A 27,250-nucleotide genomic window follows, 5' to 3' on the forward strand; every position below is an offset into this window, starting at 1 on the left:
TCCCCATCATGCTAAAGAAAACAGCTTTTGTGGGGGGACAGGAAAACAGAAAGGAGAGAATGAAAGAGGTAGAGGAAAACATGAGTACCAGACTTTGTACTTTAAAAGGTAAACTCTGCCTGATCCTGGGACCACTCCAATGCCTGTGTTAGGCTCTGCTCTGTATCTGCACTAATGTTCTGCTTAACAAAAGCGGTGAGAACACTGAGCCTTCCTCATCCCAACCACTTCAATGGGGTATTGACTCACTCTCCTGGACTCAGATCCATGCTTAGATCTGGATGTACTTTAGAAAATGAGATGGGTGAATACCATCTGATCCTGGTGACTTATTACTGTTTAGTTCGTCAATTTGTTCCAAAACCACCTCTAATGAAACCTCAATCTGGGATAATTCCTCAGATTTGTCACCTAAAAAGAATGGCGCAAATTTGGGAATCTCACATCCTCAACCATGAAGACCCATGCAAAGAATTCATTTAGTTTCTCCGCAATGGCCTTATCGTCCTTGAGTGCTCCTTTATCATCTTGATCGTCCAGTGGCCCCACTGGTTGTTTAGCAGGCTTCCTGCTTCTGATGTACTTAAACAAAAAATTTGCTATTACTTTTTGAGTCTTTGGCTAGCTGTTCTTCAATTTCTTTTTTTTTACCTTCCTAATTATATTTTTAAAATTTTAATACACAAATTTTAGCATACAAATAATTTATATTTTCGTCCTTTATAACAACACAGCACTGTAACCTGTTTGTGGTGAAAACAAATATAAGTTTATTAACAAAGAATACAGATTCACAGATTCAAGTGAGTACTGAGAAAGAATAATGGAAGCAAAAATGGTTACAAATAAAACAAAAGTAAAACACACTTTCTGGAGACTAAAATTTAGGCTACAGTCCTTGTCTAAAACAGTCAGTCACTTGAGCTTTTCTGAAGCACTTGCTGATTTTCTGTCATAACCAGGATCCAGATTTTCAAGAATACCCCTACACCATCAAAGGGGTTTCCTCAGTAAATAGATGATAAAGGGGTGCTTTTTCTTTCCTTGTATAAGCCAGTAAACCTTTGAAGTGTGTCCTTTTGAAGCGTACTCCCTGTTGCTTGTTCTCCTGCGTGCTGTCATGTTGAATTTACATCCCCCCCACCTCTTTTTCCTGTTGTCTTAATAGCAAATGGAGCTTCTTTTGTGTTGGTTCCACAATACTTAATTTACGTTAGAGACAGGAAGTTAGCTACCTTCCTTCCAGTCTGGAAGAAACCAGATTCTCCCTTTGTTTGGTTAAAGCATAATATCAGTAACTACCCCTAATTCCTCTATAGTTTGAACACATACATTTCACAATAATAATAATGACCAGTGTGTCACCAGCTTTCATTTGATACCTCTGACAACATTTTTATAGATAAATTCTATGACAGCAGTGTTAGAGGAAGCAAGTTTGTTGGGTCTGATAGGAGTTGCTGACACAGAGTAGTGAATCACCAATGGGCCTCTTTGTCACAGTAGTCCACTTCCCAAGGCAGAGCTGGAATGGAGGCTGGTCTTTTAACGCATGCCAGCATAAAACACCCTCTAGTTCAGAAGGATTGTTGTTAGAAGGATAGAAAGAGAGCAAAGAGAGAGAGAATTTAGATTGGAGTTTGGATTTAAACAAATACTTAGATAGAGAGGAACAGACAGAGAAACAGAGAGAGAGTGAAAGAAGAACAGGGAGAAAGTCAGATGGAAAGGAAAGCAAAAGGCAGAGAAAGAGATGAATGGTTTCAGAGTAGCAGCCGTGTTAGTCTGTATTCGCAAAAAGAACAGGAGGACTAGTGGCACCTTAGAGACTAACCAAATTATTAGAGCATGAGCTTTCGTGAGCTACAGCTCACTTCATCGGTTGCATCGTAGCTGTAGCTCACGAAAGCTTACGCTCAAATAAATTGGTTAGTCTCTAAGGTGCCACTAGTCCTCCTGTTCTTAAAGAGATGAATGAGACACAAGGAGAACAAAAGGTGGAGAACACAGACAGATAGGAATTACCAGACACTAACAAACTCATGGTTAATCTAGACCACTTTCTTGTCTGTTCTGCTGATTGATCTGTCTGATGCTGGCCTCTGTCTATCCTTTGGGTTCTTTCTCCCATAAGAAGTACCAGCAATTGCACTCAAATTGTTTGTGCAAACAGTTCTGATAAGGTTCTCATCTTCAGATGACAAGTCTGCAAAGCAGATATACATCGCATTCTTCCAGGGTCCATGCTGGCTGTGATGTCTCCTTGAAAAAGCATCATCTTTCCCGGGACTCAACTGAAAAAAGCAAAGCTGGGCTTCATATGGAAGGCTGCATAGTCTCTCACAGGATTCATGGTGTCCTGGCCTTGCAGCATTTCCAGCCTTTATTATATGCTGGAACTCCCTGCTTAGTGTCTCCCTCCCAGTTCCTCTCTAGCCTTTAATCATTTGAGAGAATTGCCACATGGTCTTTGTTGCAAGTCAGTGAACAGTAGCTCTGGCTTTAGCTAGGCAGATCAAAGAAGCATGAGCCTGAACTGTTCTTGAAATATGTTTATTCTGTAAGTGCTCAGGAAGATCCCTATTTCGTATGGACACATGCCTCACCCACAGCCACTGAAAACATCATGGGATGGGGCTAGTAACTAGTTTTCAAAGGCAGCAGTAAGAGAAGCCATCTGGTTAAGAGTTTGTGGTCCTGTTCTGTGCTCTGGATGCTTAACGTATACCTCAACAGGGGAGCACTTACTCTTTTCCGTATTCCAGAGAGTGCTCCCTTTGGGGCGGAAAATCAGTGATGCTCTACTTGGATGGCTTTGATTACTTTCCCCACCTGCAGCACATGCTCTCTCAAACCTCAGGGGCTCTTGAAGTTACGAAGAGTCCAACGGGTGAGACCCTCAGTTTAGATCTTTCTCAGAAATCTGATGCACAGTGTTGATTCCAAATGCCCCTCTTCAGCATGTCTGAGAATGAATGTTCTTTTTCTCCCTTAGTGCTAATAAAAGGTCTTAAACAGCTGCATGAGAACCAAAAAAACAACCCAGGGCACCAGCTTTCGGAAAACAAATCTGGAAGTGGGTTATCAAACACTCATTCCAATTCAGGGGTTCAGCATGTACAGATTCGAGTGGCTCACTTGGAGGAGAATGCAGGCAACTCTCCGAGTCCTATGGCAGCTTTGCAGATTCCAGTCCAGATTACTCATGTCTGTAAGTAGTTGAAACTCATACTTGTTATGTCCTACAATAAAACCTAAAGGTTTCTTGTTTTAAGATGATTAGGGTCCTACCAAATTCATGGCCATGAAAAACACATCACAGACTGTGAAATCTGGTCTTTTGTGTGCTTTTACCCTATATTATGCAGACTTCACGGGGGAGACCAGCGTTTCTCAAATTGGGGGTCCTGACCCCAAAGGGAGTTGCGGGGGAGGGGGGGTCACAAGGTTATTTTAGGGGGGTTGCAGTATTGCCACCCTTACTTCTGCGCTGCCTTCAGAGCACCCAGTTCTGAAGGCAGCGCCCCGCCAGCAGCAGCACAGAAGTAACGGTGGTAACACCGTACCCTGCCACCCTTACTTCTGTGCTGCTGCCTTCAGAGCTGGGTGGCCACAGAGTGGCGGCTGCTGACTGAGGGCCCAGCTCTGCAGGAAGCATCACAGAAGTAAGAGTGGCAATACCACACCCTGCCATCCTTACTTCTGCGCTGCTTCTGGTGGTGGCTCTGCCTTCAGAACTGGGCTCCTGGCCAGCAGCCACTGCTCTCCAGCCTCCCAGCTCTGAAGGCAGCACCACTGCCAGCAGCTGTGCAGAAGTCCGGGTAGCAGTACCGCAACCCCCCCACAGTAACTTTGGGATCCCTTCACAACTTTTTGGGTCAGGATCCCCACAGTTACGACACCGTGAAACTTCAGATTTAAATAGCTGAAATCATGAAATTTACTATGTTTAAAATCCTATGACCATGAAATTGACCAAAATGGACCATAAATTTAGTAGGGCGCTAAAGATGATGAAGAAATGCAAGTATCTTACAGCATTTAGGTCTGAGTGCCACTCGGATCTTGTGGTTATAGAACAGGACTGAGAGTTGGGAAACCTGTGTTCAATTTCCAGCTGTACCTCAATTTTGATATGTGACCCTGCACAAATCATTTGTAGATGATGATTATTATTGTGTGTATCTGTATTGCAGTAGCACCCAGAGGTCCCAGTCAGGGCCCCATTGTGTTACATGCTGTACACGCACACACATCCAAGCTTACAATCTAATAATACCTTTCTCACAGGGTCTATACAGGTTCCTATGATGGAAAATACTATGTGTGTTGTTTATTATGACAACAATACACAATAATTATCATGCCCTTAGCCCCTTCTACTCTTGTTCAGAAATCATTGAGTATAATGTTACTGTACATGACCTCCCTCGCACACATCTGAGACGGTGTCTGAAATGCTAGAAAACAACCAGCACTGGATATGTTAAAGGATATGCGCAACCAGTTCAGAGAGGAGGAGTCTGTACATTGCACACACAGATAGTACAGGATTTTGCTTCAATTTTCAGTCGCATTCACCATAGGGTAATGAAAGACTCTGACCCTGTCTGTATTAAGGAAATTAACATACTTCAATATGTTTACTCTTACTGTGGATGTGCCAGGCTAACACAAAGCAGGGTTACACTGACTGCAGGAGTAAGACCCACGTTGTGTACATCTGCATTTTGGATTTGCACTAGTATGACAACTGTGCCATGGTATGCAGCAGAGCCAAATGGTTACTACAGTGCAGATTCAATACCAATTTGAAGGACAAATGAGGATAGTCAATATTGCATCTATAATTTTTTAAAATGAAAATATATATACAACTTGTATGAATGTGCTTGTATTCCTTTGCCCCTCCATCACTGAAATACCACTTAGATTCTGAGATTGTAAATAATTCAGAGTAGGGACTGTCTTCATATTAGGGATGTACAATGTTAACCAATAAGCATCAGTCTTAACAGTAATGTATTCAGTTAACATTTAAATGCCTAATGTGCACATTGAAAATGCCGCAGCAGTACCCTTTCATAGTATATGTGGAACTAGGTTCTGCATTGTTAGGAGTCGGGACCATTGCTATGAAACTGACTTCATAGGCACAGGAACTAGGAGTGCAGAGGTGCTGCAGCTCCCCTACGTTTTACATGGGGCTCTGCTGCTGGCCCAGGGTCCAGGCTGCTGGCCCTGCACCCAGCCTCAGCCCCTTTACCCCCTGTCCAAGTCCCCCTCTCCTGGAGACACGGCCGCGCTCCTGGCCCCAGCTTGCGGGGGTGGAAGGGTTGGACAGGGGTAAGGGAGTTAGCTTTCAGCACCCCTTCTATTAAAAATGTTCCAGTGCCACTGACCAACATCACACTTCGGTAGCATTAAACCTTCAAACAACATCATGTAGGTTATAGTGATTTTTGGTAACTGTGGTTCCATAGTGAAGATGGAGCAATCGAAAAGGAGTAATGCCTGGAATCATTTCACAAAAACAACCGAAGGCACCACTAAATGTAAGCTGTGTAATATAGAGCTGAGGTGTGTAAACAGCACCAAAGCAATGCTGAACCATATGAAGCTGAAACATCCCTCTGTTTCATGTGAAAAAGAAGACAAAAATCAAGCAACGCTGACAGCGTTTGTTTCTGATAGTTCAAGAAAATGCAACACACAACATGATGAAAAATAACGGAGTTTTTGTGCACCATGATCACTACAGATATGCTGCCTGTAAGTGTCATTGAGGGTACAGGTTTTCGTGCATTGATGAGTTTTGTAGAACCTGAATACCATGTGCCTGTGAGACAGACTGTAACCTTGCAACTAGAGAAGTGCTATGAAGACTGTGTGAAGTCTGTCTGGGAAAAATTGGAAAATGCCAGTAAAGTAGCTTTCACCATTGACTGCCGGACAGCATTAACTACAGAAAGCTATATGACTGTCACTTGCCATTATATTGAAAATTGGGAGCTTCGATCCGCCTTCTACAAACCGAAAGTATAGCAGAACGACACATAGCGGAAAACCTTGCTGAAAAATTAAACACTACAGTGGAAAGATGGGGTCTGGCATGCCGTGTCTTGGTGTGCGTACACAATCATAGAATCTTAGAATATCAGGGTTGGAAGGGACCTCAGCAGGTCATCTAGTCCAACCCCCTGCTCAAAGCAGGAGCAATCCCCAACTAAATCATCCAATAATGCAAGCAACATTGTGCTCGCACACCAAGGTATGTTACATGGGAATCTGTCAATTGTTTTGCCCATACTTTGCAACTAGCCATAAATGATGGGTTTTCTTCCAGTAGTGTGGATCATGCTGTTGCAGCTGCAAGTAGACTAGTTGCACACTTCCACCACAGCACTGTGGCTGGAAAAGCACTTGAAAGAAAACAAACACAGCTTCAGGGTAAGCGACACCATCTGATCCAGTCATGTAAAACTTGCTGGAATTCAGTAGATGACATGTTCGAAAGACTCGATGAGCAAAGTTGGGCTAATAACAGCTGCGCTTTCAGATAGCTCTGTAACAAAACAATCTAATGCCCAAATGCTTCAGCTACAAGACGAGCATTGGCAATTAATAGAGAATATTTTACCAGTACTTTCGGCTTTAAAATGCGCTACAACTGCCATGTCTGCAGAACAGTCAGTGTCAATTTCAAATATTTATTCAATTTGCAACAATCTTCTCCAAACTCACCTCAGAAGCAAAGCTGCTATCCAAAAGGAAAAAGTCGCTGATTTCAAGGCGGCTGTTCATTGTTCTCTGGAGCATCACATGAAACCTACCAATCCTGCCAAACCTCCACTTATTGCCTCCTTGTTAGAGCTACATCATAAACACATGCGGTTTCTTTCGCCTGTTGTCCAAAAAGCAAAGCTTCTGCAACTTGCATCGATGTTAGAAATAGAAGAACCTCTGAGTGCTAGGGCTGAACCAAGAAGTGCTGAACCGGGTGAGCCAGTGCCATAAAAAATGCGTGAAACTCAGAAGAGTGCTATAGTGATGCTTTTAGGTGGTGATTATACCAAAAAGGAGAATGCAGTAGAAAATGAACTGTAAAATTAATTCAGGGAACTTTGTCCTTCATTGGAATGCAGTCCACTGGAGGGATGGAAAGTCAATGCACAGCATTTTCCAAGGCTTGGAAAACTGGCAGAAAATTACCTGTGCATTCCAGGAATGTCTGTGCCTGCAGAACATGTGTTTTCCAACGCTGGCCTTGCTGTTAATCGGCTGCACACAAGACTGACACCAGAGTATATGAACATGTTAATTTTTCTTAACAAAAATCAGTAGTAGAGGTGAAATTCTAATCAGAGATTTTGTGGGTTTGGACGCTAGGGATATTATGTAAAAGGTTAAACAAAAAAGTGGGTTTTACACACAAGATTGGCTGTTTATGTTGTTACTAAAGGCACTTGACAAAGATCATATATATGTGTGGTAGATTCATTGTGAACCAGTGACGCTGGAACATTTTTAATAGTGGGGGTGCTGAAAGCTAGTCCCCTTACCCCTGTCCACCCCACCCCCCCCAAAAAGCTGGGGCCAGGAGCAAAGCCATGTCTCCGGGAGCAGGGGACCTGGACGGTGTAAGGGGGCTGGGCTCGGGGTCAGCAGTTGGGGCCCCCGGGACATGGGGCTGGCAGTGGAGCCCTTGGTGCAGGGCGGCAGCCAGAGCCCCATGTAAAATATGGGGGTGCTATAGCACCCCTCACACTCCTATTTCCCATGCCTATGTTTTGAACTCGTTAACAGTTAAATGTTTAACTGATACAATTTTAATAGTTTAAACAGTTACTTTTATTAAACACTACTTCATCCCTACTTCATATGTGTTTGTATGGTACCTAGCACATAGGGTTTGCAGCTTCTGGGCTCTACTGCAATGTAAGTTTTTAATCGTTCTTTCGAATTTCTGGAAATTTACTATCTTTTGTTTTCACTTAAACTCATAAACTGTAAATTAATATTTTCTACCTCTTGTTTCACTTTGCCACCACTGGGGCAAAGAGTTAAATATTGTTTACTGTGCCCTTTTTTCCTTATTCTTTACATTAGCTGTTCATTGGGAAGATCATTCAAAAGAATTACTGGGCATTTTAGTGTTTTGAATGTCCTTTTCAGAGGCAGCTATGGGTAGGTCTACACTACCCGCCGAATCAGCGGGTGACAATTGATATATCGGGGGTCAATTTATCGTGTCTAGTCTAGACGCGATAAATCGATTCCTGAGCGCTCTCCCGTCGACTCTGGAACTCCAGCACCGCGAGAGGCGCAAGCAGAGTCGATGGGGGAGCGGTGGCAGTCGACTCACCGGTGTGAAGACACCATGGTAAGTCAATCTAGGTACGTTGACTTCAGCTATGCTATTCTTGTAGCTGAAGTTGCGTACCTTACATCAACTCCCCCCCAAGTGTAGACCAGGGCTAAGAGTTCTTAGTAGTTCCATCTGCAGCAGATGAAACAGCATAAGACAAAGAAAAGGGGAAAAGAATCACATTCATAAAAGTTAGATGGAAACATATCCTAAGGGACAACAAGGCTGCGAGCTTTCAGCTAGAGAAACCAGGCAGCAATAGAAACAATTTAAGGATGACCTACAAATGAAAAACCAAAAAGGAGTTGTGTCCTCCTTTGCTGCTTTTGTTGTATTAAAAAAACTGTGTACCTCACTTGAAAAAAAAAAAATTCTATCTGGAAATAGCAGGAATGTCAAGTCTGGTTTTCCTGGTTCTGGAGGAGGACTTGCTGCAGGTCTCAGAGAGGTGGATTTGGAGCCAAGACATTAATTGCAGGGGAGGTGTTGATGAGAAGGTTTAAGATTCCCTTCTCTCAGACGTTCACTCAGGGCTTGTCTACACATACAGGTTATATTGCTTTAACTCTACTTCGTTAAAGTGGCACAAGCTCCCTGTATGAATACAGTGATACTGGTACAAAAGTGTGTATACAGCATAGCTTATTCCCATACAGGAAGGGGAATAAATAAGCTATACAAGTAGAATCACATTTGCTTCCTGGGTACTTCTAATGTTTTTCCCACCAGTTCTCCAGTCAGAGTTTTCCAAAGCAGATAAGACCTGCATTTCCACTATAAAAAACAAACACTGGCAAGGTGCAGGGGCGTTGTTTGTGCATCATAAAGAAGCCAGAAGAAGAGGGCACACCCTTTTGTTTCTTTTTGCAGGTCTCCTTTAAAGTGAGCATATTTCTTTTGGCAGAACTGTCACACAATTCAAACAAAAATGCTGAAAAATGTGTGCTGCTGTGCTTCCCTGCTGATACAGTGCCTCGAAACGGAAGGTTTAAAATGTCACTTTTATTTACCTGCTCCAGAGAGTGCAGGCATGAGTTCAGATTCTGTGCACTAATACTCGGGGGAATACTAATCCCAAACCACTGGACAGCAGAAAGTGTCCATAATTCTGGAAACACAACTTGGCATAAACCATGACTCTTGCTTCTCTCTCTCCCCAGATCAGACATTCATAGATTTTAAGGCCATAGCGATTCCCTGAATTAATTACTGCTTCAAGTCCAATAGCTGTGGTTAAACTACAAAATATAGTTTAGAAAAATGTCCAATCTTGATTTTAAAATTTCCGGTGACGGAGAATCTACCATAACCCTTGGTAAATCTTTCCATTGCTTAATTATCCTCCCTGTTAAATTCAGATTAGAAATAAGGCAAATTTTTGTCCAGTTTCAACTTCCAGCCTTTGGATCTTGTTATACCTTTTTCTGCTAGATTGAAAACAACTTAACAAATTTCTGTTGCCCATGGAGGTAGTTCTAGACTGTGATCAAATCACCCCTTAAATTTCACTTTAAGCTACGTAGATTGAGCTCCGTGAGCCTCCTGCTGCTAGGCATGGTTTCCAAACCTTTTAATCATCTCAAAGCTGTCCTCTGAACCCTCTACAATTTTTCAACACCTTTCTTGAAGTGTGGAAATTAGAACTGGACACAATATTCGAGTAATGTTTGCACGAGTGCCAAATGCAGAGATAACATAAACTCCATTAGCCCTTTTGGCCACAGCATCACAATGGGAGCTCGTGGTCATCATGAACCCCTAAGTCTTTGTCAGACTCATTGTGGGGTAGAGTGTCCCATCCTGTAAGTATGGCCTATATTTTTTATTCCTAGATGTTTGACCTTACATTTGGCCAAACTGAAACACACATTGTTTCCTTGTTCCCCAGCTTACCAAGCAATCCAGATTACACTGTGTCAGTGACTTGCCCTCTGCATTATTTACCACTTCTCCAATCCTTGTGTCGCCTACACACTTTATCAGTAACGATTTTATGTTTTCTTCCAGGTCACTGATAAAAGTGTTAGAGTGGAGACAAAAACTGATCCCTGCAGGATCCCACTAGAAACACGCCTATTCAGTGATGATTCCATTTACAATTACATTTGAAGACCTATCAGTTCAAAGTGTCACGCGGTACCAATTGCATGCCGTACAGAGGTCTAAGGTACACTTACACTGCAGCTGGGAATGAGGCTCTCCGTTTAGGTAGACAGACTTGGGCTAGTGGGTTAGCGTTAGTGCACTAAAAATAGCAGTGTGGATGTAGGGGCACTGGCAGAGGCTCAGGCTAGCCATCTGAGCTCAGACCCACCTGTCCCACTGGGTCTGAATTCAAGTCGCTAGTCTGTGCCTCCGCCAATGCCCCAGTCTCCACACTTATTTTTAGCACCCTGGTTCGAGCCTCACCAACACAAGTCTGTCTATTTGGGCCTGGCTCACTCCCAGCAGCATTGTGGACATGGCCTAAGTGTATTACATCAACACTATTCATCTTTATCAACCAAACTTGTAATCTCATTAAAAATCTGAAGTTTGTGACAAGATCTATTTTCCATAAACCAGTGTTGCTTGGCATTAACTATATGATTCTGTGTTCATTCTTTATTAATCGAGTGTTTTACCAGGAAATCCATCATTCTGCCCAATGCCAGGCTAACAGGCCTATAATTAAGGCTACCATTTAGTCACAGGTATTTTTAGTAAAGGTCATGGACACGTCAAGGGCAATAAACAAAAATTCACTGCCCATGACCTGTCCATTACTTATACTATAAATACCCCTGAGAAAATCTGGGGCGGGGAGGGACACTGCTGTGAGGGGTGCCCCAGGGAGCCACTGCTGGGGAGGTGGCCACTGCTGGTGTGGGGCTAGTGGCACCAGTTGCCGCCGAGCAGCAGCTGCTCCAGCTGCCCAGGGACTGCTATGGGGGCTGCCAACAGCGGCTGCTCCAGCCACCTGGGGTCAGTTGCTGAGGGCCAGCCGCACCGGCCACTGCTCAGGCGGTCCCTGGGGCCATCGGTGTGGCTGGCTGCAGGGCTGCCCAAGTGGCTGACTGCAAAGCCTCTCCAGGAGCAGACAGTGTGGCTGTCCCCGGGGCTACCTGGGCAGTTGGTGTCAGAGCCAGCTGCGTGGGTTGCCTTGGGGTCAGCCACACTGGCCTCCACAGAAGTCACGGAGGTTGCGGAAAGTCACAGAATCCGTGACTTCTGAGACAGACACGGAGCCCTACCTACAATTACTTGAATCATCCTGATTACCCTTTTTAAATGTTGGCATGATATTAGCTTTTATCTAGCCCTCAGAAACTTCCCCAGTTTTCCACAATATATGGAAAATCAAAATTAACAGTCTAGATTGCTCCTCAACCAGCTCTTTTAAAACTTGTGGGAAGCAAATTATCTGGACCTGCTGATTTTATAATGTCTAACTTTAGTAGCTGCTATTTAATAGCCTCCTTCCTGTTCAAACTGCTTGCAGTAACCCAGTGAAACAGTCAAGCTCCTATGGTATTAGCATTTGTACCTTCAGTAGGTTGCAGCCATTACATACAATGTGATTAAATATACTTGAGTGCATCTTGCCCTTCATCCATTGGTGCACGTACACATTATAGGAGGACAGAGAGGAATGCAAATATAGGGCCAGTTTTCAGCTGGTGTGGATCAACACAGAACATAACTGTATTGACTTGTCACTGATTTACACCAGCTGAGGATCTGACCTATAGAGTGGTCTTATGGATACTTATTCCAGAATATTATGTCTTTAAAATGTCATTACAAACATAAATCATGAGATCCCTTTAACGTCATTTTGTTTTTTGATCCGTATGCAGTTAATCATACTTTCTTCCCTCTATTTCCATCTCATGTAAGATGGTTTCTTTAAAGAGTATTGTATTCTAGATACAAACTAGAGAACCTTGCCATTAGTACTACAGTCAGTTTTCTTTCTCTCAGCACTGGGAGTAGCAATACCCTGCTTGACACCCTTCTGTGCTGACACATTTTGGTTTACATGTGGCTTTTTGATTTTTTTCCTACTCCCATAGCCTCAACTGATTCTCCTGCTGCTGCTGTCGACTCTGAGACAATAACACTAAATAGTGGAACACTACAGACCTTTGAGATTCTCCCAGTAAGTAACACAGAACTTGCCTTGCAATATCACACTTATTCATTAAATACGGTTAAATTGTTACATTTTTGTAGTTGATTTCCAAAATGGGGAAGGGAGAAGGGAGAATTTAATGGTGATTCTAAAGTAAACTTCTGTTACAAAATCCAGAGCAAAATGTGTACCTAGTTGTAATTAGTTAGAGCTGTGAAGGTTCAATATGAAATATTAACTCTTGTGAAACCATCTTATAGCAGGTTTCAGTGACAGCCATGTTAGTCTGTATCAGCAAAAAGTAAAGGAGTACTTGTGGCACCTTAGAGACTAACAAATTTATTTGGGCCTAAGCTTTCGTGGGCTAGAACCCACTTCATCGGATGTATGAAGTAAAAGATACAGGAGCATATATAAATACATGAAGGGATGTGGGTTGCTTTACCAAGTGTTACGTCAGTCTAATGAGATAAATCAATTAACAGCAGGATATCAAGGCAGGAGAAAAAACTTTTGAAGTGGTAAGAGAGTGGCCCATTACAGACAGTTGACAAGAAGGTGTGAATAACAGTAGGGAGAAATTAGTATTGGGGAAATTAAGTTTTTGTAGGTTTCAGAGTAGCAGCAGTGTTAGTCTGTACCCGCAAAAAGAACAGGAGTACTTGTGGCACCTTAGAGACTAACAAATTTATTTGAGCATAAGCTTTCGTGGACTACAGCCCACTTCATTGGATGCATGGCAGAGGGGCATTGATGGCATATATCACATTGGTAGATGTGTAGGTGAACAAGCCCCGGATGGTGTGGCTGGTGTGGTTAGGCCCTGTGATGGTGTCCCTTGAATAGATATGTGGACAGAGTTGGCACTGGGGTTTGTAGCAGGGTTTGGTCCCGGGGTTGGTGTTTTTGTTGTGTGGTGTGTAGTTGCTGGTGAGTATTTTCTTTAGGTTGGGGGGCTGTATGTAAGCGAGGACTGGCTATGATATACATATGCTATATATATATATTGCTATATATGCCATTATAGGGCCTAATCACATCAGCCACACTATCAGAGGCTCGTTCACCTGTACATCTACCAATGTGATATGTGCCAGCAATGCCCCTCTGCCATGTACATTGGCCAAACCGGACAGTGTCTACGCATAAGAATAAATGGACCAAATCTGACATCAGGAATCATAACATTCAAAAACCAGCAGGAGAACACTTCAGTCTCTCTGGTCACTCAATAACAGACCTCAAAGTGGCAATTCTTCAACAAAAAAACTTCAAAAACAGACTCCAACGTGAAGCTGCGGAACTGGAATTAATTTTCAAACTAGACACCATCAGATTAGGCCTGAATAAAGACTGGGAGTGGTGGGTCATTACAAAAACTTAATGTCCCCAATACTAATTTCTCCCTACTGTTATTCACACCTTCTTGTCAGCTGTCTGTAATGGGCCACTCTCTTACCACTTCAAAAGTTATTTCTCCTCCCTTGGTATTCTGCTGTTAATTGATGTATCTCGTTAGACTGACCTAACACTTGGTAAAGCAACCCACATCCTTTCATGTATTTGTACCTGCTCCTGTATCTTTTACTTCATACATCTGATGAAGTGGGTTCTAGCCCACGAAAGCTTATGCCCAAACAAATTTGTTAGTCTCTAAGGTGCCACATCTTATAGCAGTGTATGTTTAATATTTTTATTTTAATAAAAATCTTTCTTATAAGTGGAGTTTATAACACAAGAGACCCTTGCTGGCAAAAGATCTCCCTATGCCTGTACCATTCATCCCATTATTGGTAGGGCACGGTCTCTCTCTATTACTCCTGGCTGTGGCAAATGGGAGCTCTGGGAGGCCATATCCTCACTGAACAGCTGTAGCAAGAGTGGCCTGTCTCCTTGTCACTCCTCTCTGGGAGCAAGACCAGGAAGTCAAGAATCTCTCCTTATCTTTCCCCTCATGGGAAACTGGCATCTTTTATCTCCCCTCTCCCCTCTCCTCCCCCCCGCCGTTTTCATCTGGTCAGCCAGGGCCCAATCCAGCTCACATTGGGTCTTTCCATTGACTTCAATGGGAGTTGGATCATGTCCCAGCAGAGGGGCAGACAAGAATTAACCTATCAGTGGGTGGAAATTGCTGTATTCCAAGTGGATTTAGGATAGCAGAACTTGCTTTTACCAGAGTGAAATTTCACTATAAGATGTGTGAAAAGATTCTGCACCAACGCAGTTCAGGATTTTCACTCCAGTTTAACCATGTCCCCTTGTTAACTTTTCTATCCATAGCTGAACAGGAGAAGGGACTAAACAGAACCCTGCACTACCCTGTAGGAGAAAGTCCTTAGGGCAGAGAGACAGTTGCGAGGATCTCAGATAATTAGTTCTTCACTAATTTAGTTTATTGAAGAAAAATGAGGTTTTTACAGTTACTCCAATTAAATTGTGGTAAGTAACACAGGGAAGGAGTTATTTCAGTACTGTTTCTAGCTAGCTAAACTCCCTATAAGTGAGTGCGCTAAGAGCTTTAAACATGGTTCAGGAAGTGGGGAATTTTTGTATTGACTGTTTTTTCCCTTTCTTAGTCCTTCCATCTCCAGCCTACTGGAACTCCGGGCACTTACTTACTACAGACAAGCTCAAACCAAGGTCTTCCTTTAACACTGACTACCAGTCCGACAGTGACCCTGACAGCTGCTGCCGCTCCTGCCTCCCCAGAGCAGATCATAGTCCATGCCTTATCCGTATGTATTTTGAAGAGTTAGAATGCCGAAACATCTTGGGAAAAGGGTGGGCTAATAATTATTGCCTATCAGCTGCTGTGGTTACAGCAGGCCCCTAGTTATCTCCGTATGCTAAGGTTACAAAATAGTTCCCAGTGCATACACCTTTCTGACATGCTTATAACTTTCCATAATATTCCCTTTGGAGCTGAAATTTTCCATGCTCACTCTCTGTCTAGTCACAGGTAGAGTAAAATTCTTTTGGCCATTTTAAAATTATTGAAGAGTGAGAATTTCCCATTTTTAAAAAAACCCAACTCTTCAAACCACAGGCTGCAGAAAACTTGCTGAAGTTTAAAATTTGGCATGGGCATAGTCCTTATTGGAGATTAGTTGTTTGGTTGAAGATTAAACTGGTTTGAACGTGATGTCTCCCTCTAGTGGTTGACCTCAACAAAATTTAAATCTGTTACCTACAACTTTTTATTTATAGGATTTTCTAAGATCTTATCACTGAAATCTTCACATCTATGAATTATTTTGTCCTCCCACAACCTTTGTAAGGTAGGGAAGTATTGTGACTGGTTAGCAGAGGGTGACAGCTGACAGATATTGGAAGTCACATAGGAAATTTGTTGCAGTTATAGAAATAGAACTCTGATCTCCTGAATCTAGGACTATTATTTTAACTGTAACCACTTAGCTCAAGTAGTATGAGCTTGTGCTTTTGGAACTGAAGGTATCCGGTTTGATCACCGCTGATGACTTTTCTGTCTCGAGTTAAATAATACTTAAGCTTATCACTATCCTCAGAATTATAGAATCATAGAATATCGCGGTTGGAAGGGACCTCAGGAGGTCATCTAGTCCAACCCCCTCTCAAAGCAGGACCAGTCCCCAACTAAATCATCCCAGCCAGGGCTTTGTCAAGCCTGACCTTAAAAACCACAAAGGAAGGAGATTCCCCCACCTCCCTAGGTAACCCATTCCAGTGCTTCACCACTCTCCTAGTGAAAAAGTTTTTCCTAATATCCAACCTAGACCGCCCCCACTGCAACTTGATACCATTACTCCTTGTTCTGTCATCTGCTTCATACATCTGAGAACAGTCTAGATCCAGCCTCTTTGGAACCCCCTTTCAGGTAGTTGAGAGCATCTATCAAATCCCCACCTAATTCTTCCCTTCTGCAGACTAAACAATCCCAGTTCCCTCAGCCTCTCCTCATAAGTCATGTGCTCCAGCCCCCTAATAATTTTTGTTGCCCTCCGCTGGACTCTTTCCAATTTTTCCACATCCTCCTTGTAGTGTGGGGCCCAAAATGGGACACAATAATCCAGATGGGGTACTCCTTCTTTGTTACAAACAGCAAGGAAGAAATGTTGTCTAATAGTGAGATCACAGGATGGAGATTCAGAACTCCCCTGGGTTCTAGCTGCAATTCTGCCATTGATTCACTTTACCTTGCTATGCCCCTCTTTTTTTACTCCTCCATAAACTAGATATAACAGTTTTAATCAGGTTGCAGATTCATAGAGTTGAAGGCCAGAAGGGACCATCAGAGCATCTAGTCTTATCTCCTATATGTCACAGACCATTAAATTTCACCCAGTTACCCATGTATTGACCGCAATAACTTGTGTTGGACTAAAGATAGGTGAAAAACCCACAAAGTGCTAAATACTATTTATTTTGTATCCTCTGTTAATACTTCTTACAGCCAGAACATTTGCTGAATGCAAGTGATAATGTCACAGTGCAGTGCCACACACCGAGTGTCATAATTCGCACTGTTGCTACTGAAGACATCTCCTCCGTAACCCAGGCAGAACTTACTGTCGATTCACACATTCAGTCAGCTGACCTGTCAGATCCTCCAAGTACCTTGGAAACAGATACTTTTCCACATGACATCCATCAGTCCAAGCTGAGCAATGAAGAGCAGTCTGCCTATATTGACGATGACTCCTCCAAATTCAGTGGCAGAAATAGCACCGAACTGATAGATGGGGTGATGGTAAGAACTGAAGAGGAAATTTCAGATACAGACCTCAAACATGAAGAGGATTCCCACTCCAATTTAACTGACACTTATGTCACTGAGGTAAGGAAGTGTATGATGGAAACTATCAGAATATGTGAAACTACTGCCTCTAAGGCCTTGTCTACACTACCCAGGTAAGTTGACCTAAGTTAGACTACTCCAGCTATGTGAATAACTTAACTGGACTTGACATACCTTAGGTCAACTTACCCCGTGTCTTCACTGCGCTGCGTCAACGGGAGATGCTCTCTGGTCGACTTACCGTACTCTTCTTGGAGAGCTAGAGTACCAAAGTCGACCAGAGAATGCTCTGCCGCCGATTTAGCGGGTCTTCACCAGACCTGCTAAATCGACACTTGCTGCATCGATTGCAGCAGCGTGGATCTCCCTAGTAGTGAAAACAAGCCTTCAGGGAGAGAGAAAGTGAAGGTTCAAGATAAAGGCCTGATGAGAAAATTAAGGTGTCCTTATGAGTGTGTCAATAGTGCTGCTTTTTAATTCAGTCTTCTAGTGTTTTAGCTCCATGAGCATTTTGTGAAGAGGCTTTTTCTGTCTCAGAACTTCGTAAACCCTTACATGTTGGGAAGTGGTGGTAGTTAGATCAAGGCTAGGGTTTGGGTTCAGATTCAGTGGCACAGAAAACTCACAAGTGGGCTAGGAATCTGGACTCCCCAAGTCCTCATCTTGAGGATTTTGCTTTAATGCAGGTAGGTAACATAACATAGTGTGACCCAGCTAGTATGGATCAAAGCAGTGAACTGATGGTTTATGGTTTTAGGCGATAAACAAGCCAGCTATTTGTCTACCAAGTCACTGTCTTTTCTTTACAAATATATTGTGTGAGCAAGGGAGAGGTGAAGTACAGTATTTCTCAGTCAACTTTTTACTCTACTAATCTTGCTAGTGTCCCCTTAGCTGCAGCAGACCTTTCATGACTTTTTTGCAGGATTTGATTGGTTAAGCGGAATAGTCCGATTATTAAATGCTCAAACACTTCAGTAAAGATTCAGTTGTGAAACAAATTACAATCTTACACAGCTCAACATCTCAGATGCAGCCACGTGTTTATCTAAATAAGTATAACACTGGAGCCATTGTATAGGCTTGATCAGGGGTGGGCAAACTACAGCCCGCAGGCCACTTCCGGCTGTCCAGCTGGTTTAATTCGGCCCTTGAGCTCCCGCTGGGGAGCGGGATCTGGATCTGGGGCTTGCCCTGCTCCCGTGCTCCAGCCAGGGAGTGGGTTCGGAGGCTGCTCTGCGTGTGTCTGCCGAGGCTCCTGGAAGCAGTAGCATGTCCCCGCTCCGGCTCCTGCGTTTAGGGGCAGCCAGGGGGCTCTGTGCACCACCCCCGCAGCTCCCATTGGCTGGAAACTGCAGCTAATGGGAACTGCAGGGGCAGCATTTGTGGACGGGGCAGCGCACCGAGCTGCCTGGCCGCACCTCCACATAGGAGCCCGAGAGGGGACATGCCGCTGCTTCCAGGAGCTGCTTGAGGTAAGTGCTGCCCAGAGCCTGCACCCCTGACACCCTCTCATGCCCCCAATTCCCTTCCCCAGCCCGGAGCCCCCTCCCACGCGCTGAATTCCTCATTTCTGGCCCCAACCCAGAGCCCGCACTCTGAGCCAGAGCCCTCTCCCCCCCTTTGCCCCAACAATCTGCCCCAACCCTGATCCCCCTCCTACCCTCCGAACCCTTGGTCCCAGCCTGGAGTACCCTCCTACACCCCAAATCCCTCATCCCCAGAGCCCGCACCTCCAGCCAGAGGGCCCCCCCCCAAAACTCCTCATTTCTGGCCCCACCCCAGAGCCCACACTCCCAGCCAGAGTCCTCATCCCCTCCTGCACTCCAACCCCAATTTTTTGAGCATTCATGGCCCACCATACAATTTCCATACCCAGATGTGGCCCTCAGGCCAAAAAGTTTGCCCACCTCTGGGCTAGATACTACCTTTTATACCAAGCCCATACATCTTGCATGTTCTTGAATTGGAACAATTGATAGGGATTAAGTAACAAGAAATAAGATCAACTTGCATTTTATTGGGCTTGTTAGAGTTTGTTAGGTTAAGTTGCACTTCCCCTTCAACAAACTGTTCTCCAAAAGGGCTAATATAACAGATGCTACAATTTTTTTTTCTCACTCAGCCAGGAATCCCACTATAATTCAGACTCTTAGGTTTTGTTTCTGCAACGGTGAACAGATATGTACATTGAACCTTCTCTCTGCTGTTCTGAGGAGCAGGATCAGTACATCCTGCACACAGTCCAAGGCTACAGACTTTCATCAATTTGCATTCTTTTTTTTTTCCCGTTAGCTGAAATGGATGCAATAATAAGCTCTACAGTTTAGGCAGGTTGAGAGCTCTATTTCAGCAGTTGAATCCTTGGATTTGTCACACACAAATCAAAATAAGTTAAGTTACCATGTTCAGCCTATAAAGACAAAAATGCTAGCAATTCAAAATCTAAACTTTCAAGACATTAGTTATGGGTAAAGGTATGAAAAGATGTTAGATTGTTTGTTTAATTATTCTAGGAAGAAAAAGCAAATCGACTTGGTAATTCTCATTTGTTTATCCTCCTAGCTAAATGGAAGTTTGGGGTCTGTGCAGTTTCACTAGTGGAGATAGAGGGGAATATTTTAGCCAAGAGGAGTACTCAGGAGTAGGAGTGATTCTAAAAAGGCCTGTGTAAACTTCACTTTCTGAATAAGACATTTCTCCCCGCCTGCTGCCATTACAGTTGTGTCAGTGCATGGGAGGTATGGACTCACATTGCAGGGGTTTGATAATTATAGCTGGAAAAGTGCCCAGTTGCCTTTCCCTCTATCCCCTGTACCTTGAGGGCCAGCTTTTCAGTGTGGGCCTAGTAACCACTCCTCAATGTTGGAAGGTATGCTATGCTGTGCTTTCTGCAGGCTGCTTCCTCACTAAATTAGGGACATCATACTTTGCACTAAGTAGTGCAAGCTAGGATCTGGTCTAATTTAGTGAGGGAGGACCCAGTTATGATACATGCATCACATACATGCGTTCCTTCATACACTGCTTGACAGCAGTTGATAAGGGGTAACCAGCTGGGTGGCCAGCCACAAAGGTGGTACTAACAAAACTGCCGAGAGGAACAGGTTTTAGTAAAACTGTCTGGACCATCCTAGCTATCCCTCTAAACAAGGGCCTCTAGCCAGCTCCAGCAGTCTCCATGCCAGCTGTGAATCTGAACAATCCGGCTATTTTCATTCTGCCAATTCCAGTCACCCCTGCTGTTCTGCAATCAGCCTTTAGCTGACAGCAGTCAAGATCACTCTTACTTAGCTGTGCTTAGAGTAGTTAAAACTTGACAGTGAAAGCAGCAGTTGTAGTTATGACTCAAGGAGAAGTGTTGGTAAGGTGTTAATTTTTTTTCTAACTTCCTTATTAAATTCACAGAAAGCAATTATAGTTGTATAAATAATTCGTGATTACAAGGCCAGAAAGGACAATTGTGATTTAGTCTGACCTCTTGTGTAAACACAGGCCATAAGACTTACTTAAATAAAGTTGAACTAGAGAATCATTTACCCCAAAAAAGTCTTGATTTAAAAGTTTCCAGGGATCCATCCCAACCCTTGGTAAGTTTTTTCAATGGTTAAGTTACCCTCGCTGTTAAGTTTGCACTTGATTTCTAGTATGAATTTGTCTAGCTTCAAGTTCCAGCCATTGGATTGTGTTATAACTGTTACATTATATATTTACAATACTTAACAAGTTTTGGTCCCCATGTAGATAAGAGGGCTCTTCAATGTATGTCTTAGCACATCTAGAGAAGAGTAGCCAACATAGTGAGAAATTCAGTTTATAGCCATTGTGGTTCACTTAAAACAGTGCTTTTGAATATGTCTGTCATTTTCCGCTCCTTCTAACTACTGCTCGCTGTGAAAAAGATCTCAGCCACAGCCAGCACATAACTCAGTTTCTAGAAGCAAATGTTTCTGTATCCCATTATGGATAAACCTCTCGGATCTTATCCTTCAATCTCTCATCATGCAGGACCTAGGTTCTCCAGCCATAGAAGAACAAGTTGATCAGACTGCAATAGACGATGAAACTGTCCTTATTGTTCCTTCACCCCATGGTTTTATCCAGACATCGGATGATATAGACAATGAATCAGTCTTACCTCTGACAACATTAACAGGTAATACGAGACAGTTGCTTAGTGCAATTGGCCTGAAACAAGATTCTTTGGTTCAGGGGTTCTTAAACATCATTGCACCGCAACCCCCTTCTGACAACAAACATTACTACATGACCCCAGGAGGTGGGACGGAAGCCTGAGCCTGCCACTCCAGGCAGAGGGGCCGAATCCCAAGGGCTTCAGCCCCAGGCAGGGGGCCTGTAACCTGAGCCTCACCTCCCAGGGCTGAAGCCAAAGCCTTTGACCTGCCGCCAAGGGGTGAATCCCTTGGGCTTCGATTTCGTCCCTGGGTGGTGCAGGTTGGGCTTCAGCAAGTCTAAGCCAGCCCTGGCAACCCCATTAAAACGGGGTCCCAAGCCATTGTTTGAGAACAGCTGCTTTAGTTCCATATGGTAATTGAGCTCCTCTAATCATTCTGTGCATTATAGCCTTTATCTATGGAATGTTCATATAACTTACCTTCCAAATCATTACTGGTTTGAAACTTTAGAAATAAGCCTCTTTAGATGAAAGGAGTTGGAAGCTTTTTTAAAAACAAGGAAGTCATGCATTCATCAGTTTTCCTCCACTGCACCAATGTTAAATGACAGCTAATTAGTTTTAGACTGCTTATACTGTAGCTGGAAGAATGGTGATGGGTGGTAGCCCTTGTGGAAACCACTCAGTGTGAGGTTTGAGTTAGAGATTGGTTTTTGTTCAGCATGCAATTCTGCTTTTTAGAGGAAATTATTTTGGAAAAACTAGAGTAGAGTAGCTATATTTTAATAGTTTTATTTAAACTGTTTCAAAGTACTACCTATGTGCTTTTGAGGTAAGTTTTTTTTAGCAATACAATAAGTTTGTCTTTAACATGTTATGGCTCATTGCAGATCCTATATTGCAACACCATGGAGAGGGATCACACATTATTGGCTCATGTTTGGACAGTCCCGATTCTGAAGATTCAAAGGATGTTGAAGACTTAGTGAGTTGTCACTAAGAAGCAGTAATCATGTCTGCTTTCTAAATGAACCTGTTTGCATCATGAAATTACAGTTGCAGCCCTGTACCACCTTCCAAAGAAAGTAGTCAGTTCACATGTTTAAAACATTCTCAAGTTGAAATGGCTACAGTGCACTTTTACTGCTCATAAGACTATGTACCTCATTTGTAAAGGGGTACAGTAGCTAACTGAAGCCCCAGTTCAGCCAGGGGTTATTAAGAGTCTCAGTTGCACACTGCTAGGATCCGTCAATCATTTTGACCTGGCTGTTGCCCGTGTGTTGGACTTTATGCACCTTGAAAACTGGACGGAAACCAAGGACTGTAGCCCTTAGCTTGTTAATGCAGCAACAAGAATTAGTTTGCACACATTTCATGGAGAGTGGATGAGGATTTCTGCACTTACTGGCTCTTCTAAAATACAGAGTTAAGACTTGTTACTTTTTCCTCCTGAAATTTAGCTGAGGATATCTCAGTGACTTGAGAGGGTGAGGGCAAGGGCAGGAGCAGCATTGCAGAAGGGGTCTGTTTTCCCAATCTCATTTGACGTACCAGTATTTCCAGCACATAGGACCCTAGTTACAGATGCTTACAGGGTTGTCTTTTGCTGTTCCTGAAGAGTCTATTGCTGGCAATGGATGGAGTTGCAGAAAGAGCAGAAGTGAAAGATTTGAACTTTTGGGGGTTTTTTAAAGTAAAAAAATAATCACTACAGCAAGTTCAATAAAAGGGAAATTGATGAGAAAGGGAAAGCTACAGAGGTCCACCAGCATCCCTCTAAAACCTAGAGAACAAAAAAGCCTCTAACCTTCAGATGCCGTAGAAAGACTGCCTAGCTATATTACACTTCCAGCCTCTCTCTGAAGGTGAGTTGCATGCAGCACATTAATATCTGGGCGATGGCAAGGAGGTGGTAGCACCCTTTGCAAGGTCTTGAAGAAGCAGCTCAGTAATAGTATGGGCCTATGTCCCTAAAGCAGTGGAAAGCAATTCTTTCGACCTTCAGGCTCCTAGCAGACTGAGCAGCCTTCTAAGTGTGCGTGTGAGGGAAAATAACTCTATAAATTATTTTATTTATTTCTGTAATTAGCTCTTCATAATCAGTTGGTCTTTCAGTCTGTGGTTTTGTTAATGTGAAATTAAGTTGTAGTTTCAACAAAAGGTTGCCTAGGGAACAGAAATAATTGTATAGTCAGTTTAAACGAAAATAAAGTATTTGTCTTCTGTAACTGTAAGATGCCATTTATTTATTCTGTTACAGATCTTTGCGATGCTGCAGTTATTTGTACAATAATTAAAAAAATGCTGTTTTTTCCAAAATGAAAAAGCTTGTGCCCTTCTGAAACATCAGTATAGTTGGAATGTGCATTAAGTGCAAAGTTAGCTCTTAAATAAAAGCAAAGTGTCATGTCCTATGGCAATAATTCTTCCCAACACGAGGGACTTTAGATATACATTTACATGAAAATCATGTACTGATTATCCCTGAACAACCCATTTCTTCATCCCTGTCCAGTTGATTATCCCCTTTGTTTCTAGGGTGGAGCTAAGAACAGTCTCGCAATCATTTACCCACTTCATGGAAGTACAGGTTGGCACATATACATAACATGACAATAGAAAATAAGATATAGTAAATTAGATTCCTAAACTTAGGTTCCAAGTCTCCTTGTCGATACCAGTAGATCTAGAAAGGAGAGAGTGATTTTGCATTAGAAATAAAGTCAGGCATTTATATGTAAGATAAACAAACAAACCGTCTATAGTTCAGAGCAACAGTAAGTAACTGGGTGAAACTAAGAACTGCTAGGGTTTTATTTAACATCACCCCCTTTAAATCAGACTAAGGAGGAGAGAGCAGTTAATATAGGGAAACCTCATGGAAAACTAAGCACTAAGAAAAACCAACCACCTTTCTCTCTCAGCATTCTTGTGGAATGCACTTGCACACTGCAGGGAGATACTAACCACTCATGTATTGCCTGCCAGTATCACAGTCTGCTTACTTACCGTTCCTATAGACTTAAGACAGTTTAATTTTGAGAAATGTTAATTATGCAAGCGACGAGATGGGTGAGCTTGCTTTGCAAACTGTAAGGCCTGGTCCACACTAGAAAATTAGGTCAGTTTAACTACATGGCTCAGGCATGTGGATTTCTCACACCCCAACCACCATAGTTAAACAGCCCGAAGTCCTTGCGAAGGCAGCAATAGGTTGACAGCAGAATTCTTCTGTCTGCCTACCTACCCCGCCGCCTCTCAAGGAGGTGGAATTCCCTATGCTGACAAAAGGGATTCTCCTGTCAGCATGGGTAGTGTCTATACTTAAGCACTACAGCAGTGCAGTTGTAGCATTTTAAGTGTAGACAAGCCCATAGATACAGAAGTGTCAATAAGCCATTAACATTTAAAGTGGAGTTGTTATTTCAATGGTTGTTTGAAAGCTAGGAAATTCACAGTTAAACAAATTTAAAAGAGTCAAATTTAAAAGAGAAAAATCCCAGTAATGAATGCCAAAATTTTTAGATACTTGAGATGCCAACTTTAACTCTGTTTGCCTCGCTTTCCTGTGGCAGCTCTCACCAGTACAGAAGTTAAGTCTTGCCTGTTGTGTATGAAGACACACCATAGCTAGGGGGTCTACAAAATTCACAGACGTGAAAATAGTGTCATGGTCCATGAAATATGATCTCTGGCTGCCCAGCTCTGAAGGCAGAGCAGAGAGCAGGAGCTGCTGCTAGCAATCCCATGACTGCCTTTGGGTCAGGGCCCCCAGTTTGACAAACGCTATGGAGAAATCACACTCTTTAATGTAAGTCATGGCATAAATAACAAAATTTCGAGATGTGTAACACATCCATGAAATCTACTTATACTGTGACCAACCTGTGAAAAATGTGTGATTTCTCCGTGATTTAAGTAAATCCCTAACCATAGCACGGTCTTTTGTTGTAGGATGTGACCTGTACACTCTGTGTAGCAGGTGCATAGACAAGCCTATTGTGAATGTGTTAAATATTGGGATGTTGTGGCCTGGATGCTCAGGAGTGGACAATAGGATCACAGAAATTAGAACAGAAGATATTTGATAGAAAGTCTATCCCTCTGCACGAGCAGAATAAAGTCTGAACATAAGATATTTACCTTTGACCAATATCCAGTGCCTCACCAGATTTCAAGTGCACACATGTACTATAATCTTACAGCTGCCCTACTTAGAGGGTTAGTGTAGCTAGTTCACTACTGTATTATGGAAAACAAAGGATTATTACATAAAATACAATTCTGTGTATATTTCACAATAAAAGTAGGAATACTTACAAGTATGCCAGCAGAAACACTACACAAGGAGATGCAGAAAGCAAAAAATATATTCACTGGTTTTGGAGGTAGTTGAGGAAAGATAAAAGCACTGATCAGAGTGACCTGTACAGAGAAATACAGAGAGATTAAATTTTTTCATAGTGTCAAAAAAAAAAACACCCACACATCCACACCCACTCGGGAAGCAGAGTTATGAAGTGACCAAGGAAACAGTTTAGGATTCCACTTTGGGTGTGTCTCACCCACCCACACTGGCAAGAGGCATGAGGGAGGTGGCGGTATGAGAGCATGGAAAGGACTAGGGACATAGTTGTTTAAAAATTAAACATTAAGTACCTCTAACCACATAGGCACAATCCTTAGTAATTGTACAATAGTTCCCTTCCAGTGGCCCAATACAATCCTCATGTCCATGTAGAAGGACAGATGGAAGTGGAAAATTCAAGAGTCACACACACTGAAACTTAAGGGAGAAAAAAGCCATCTAGAACTCCTTATAACCAGAATAGTGCTCCTTCTGGCAGTCCTGAAAGATATCCTGCTCCCAGAGGACACTAACCATCCCTCATGGATGCAGGTCTTGCAAAATTATCTTGTACCTTGTCACCTCAAGGACCAAGTCCTACATAATTGTGTTTAATTTTGAAGGCCAGTCAAAAAGTTCCAACTGGCTATATAGCATGTGGCTAGCCAAACGGCAAGCCAACTAAACCAAAAAAGTACTGCAGCAGTGTGTCTTACTCTTTGCAGCAGCTAATTTACTTCCGAGGTTCTGGTCATAATTTACAAACATGTAAATGGTCCCCAGCTATCTTCCAACTTCCCCACCTATGCTCCATCCCAGCATTATTGCTTGGAAGGGATGTTTCAGCTACATGTCTTCTAAGGCAGGGATCGACAACCTTTGGCATGTGGCCCATCAGGGAAATCCACTGGCGGGCCGGGACGGTTTGTTTACCTACAGCATCTGCAGGTTCGGCCAATCGCTGGCGGGCCGGGATGGTTTGTTTACCTGCAGCGTCCGCAGGTTTGGCTGATTGCAGCCTCCATTGGCCTGGAACAGCGAACCACGGCCAGTGGGAGCTGCGATCGGCCAAACCTGCGGACGCTGCAGGTAAACAAACCGTCCCGGCCCGCCAGCGGATTTCCCTGATGGGCCGCGTGCCAAAGGTTGCCGATCCCTGCTCGAAGGTGAAGCTCAAGGAGTTGTGAGGCCGGAGGTTATCTGTGACGGGCTTGGCATTCTATCCTGGGGTTGTTCAAGGATTCTCTTTCTCTGGACTTTCCAATAACAGGCTGGATTCCCTGAATATTCAGGCGCCACCCATCATGTTGGCTCTCAAAGGCAGGAGAGTCAGCAGCTACCATCACAGATCATGGAGTAGACTCCTCATTTTTGTGAAAGCGTTTGGTTCTTTCAAGAGCTGGAGGAGAGCACAGTGAGATAGCACAGCAATAGGCACCTCAAACACATGTAAAAATTTCACCCAGCACTAGGGAGTGCTGCTGAAGAGTTCCTTTCTCCCGTGG

The 27,250-nt window shown here is 43.2% G+C and overlaps 2 protein-coding genes across 5 annotated transcripts in view; one reads left to right on the forward strand and one right to left on the reverse strand.

Annotated features, from left to right (window-relative positions):
- DMTF1 (cyclin D binding myb like transcription factor 1) overlaps positions 1-23,590 on the forward strand; it is a 56,097-nt gene extending 32,507 nt beyond the window's left edge. For 2 of the 3 annotated variants that reach the window (XM_084617880.1, XM_084617881.1), the window contains exons 12-17: positions 2,996-3,211; positions 12,424-12,509; positions 15,059-15,217; positions 16,915-17,298; positions 21,268-21,415; positions 22,285-23,590. In XM_084617880.1, the coding sequence (XP_084474006.1) occupies positions 2,996-3,211; positions 12,424-12,509; positions 15,059-15,217; positions 16,915-17,298; positions 21,268-21,415; positions 22,285-22,394 (1,103 nt within the window). In that variant the 3' untranslated portion in view covers positions 22,395-23,590. The remainder of the gene's footprint in view (positions 1-2,995; positions 3,212-12,423; positions 12,510-15,058; positions 15,218-16,914; positions 17,299-21,267; positions 21,416-22,284) is intronic. The other variant, XM_084617882.1, reaches the window with a different exon arrangement.
- A 106-nt stretch (positions 23,591-23,696) lies between these two features.
- TMEM243 (transmembrane protein 243) overlaps positions 23,697-27,250 on the reverse strand; it is a 29,135-nt gene continuing 25,581 nt past the window's right edge. For both annotated transcript variants that reach the window (XM_084617883.1, XM_084617884.1), the window contains exons 4-5: positions 25,718-25,822; positions 23,697-24,083 (exon numbers count right to left, since the gene is read on the reverse strand). In XM_084617883.1, the coding sequence (XP_084474009.1) occupies positions 23,961-24,083; positions 25,718-25,822 (228 nt within the window). In that variant the 3' untranslated portion in view covers positions 23,697-23,960. The remainder of the gene's footprint in view (positions 24,084-25,717; positions 25,823-27,250) is intronic.

This window comes from Lepidochelys olivacea (assembly GCF_965140295.1).
Source record: "Lepidochelys olivacea isolate rLepOli2 genome assembly, chromosome: 1".
In the NCBI taxonomy this organism is placed as follows: domain Eukaryota; kingdom Metazoa; phylum Chordata; order Testudines; family Cheloniidae; genus Lepidochelys; species Lepidochelys olivacea.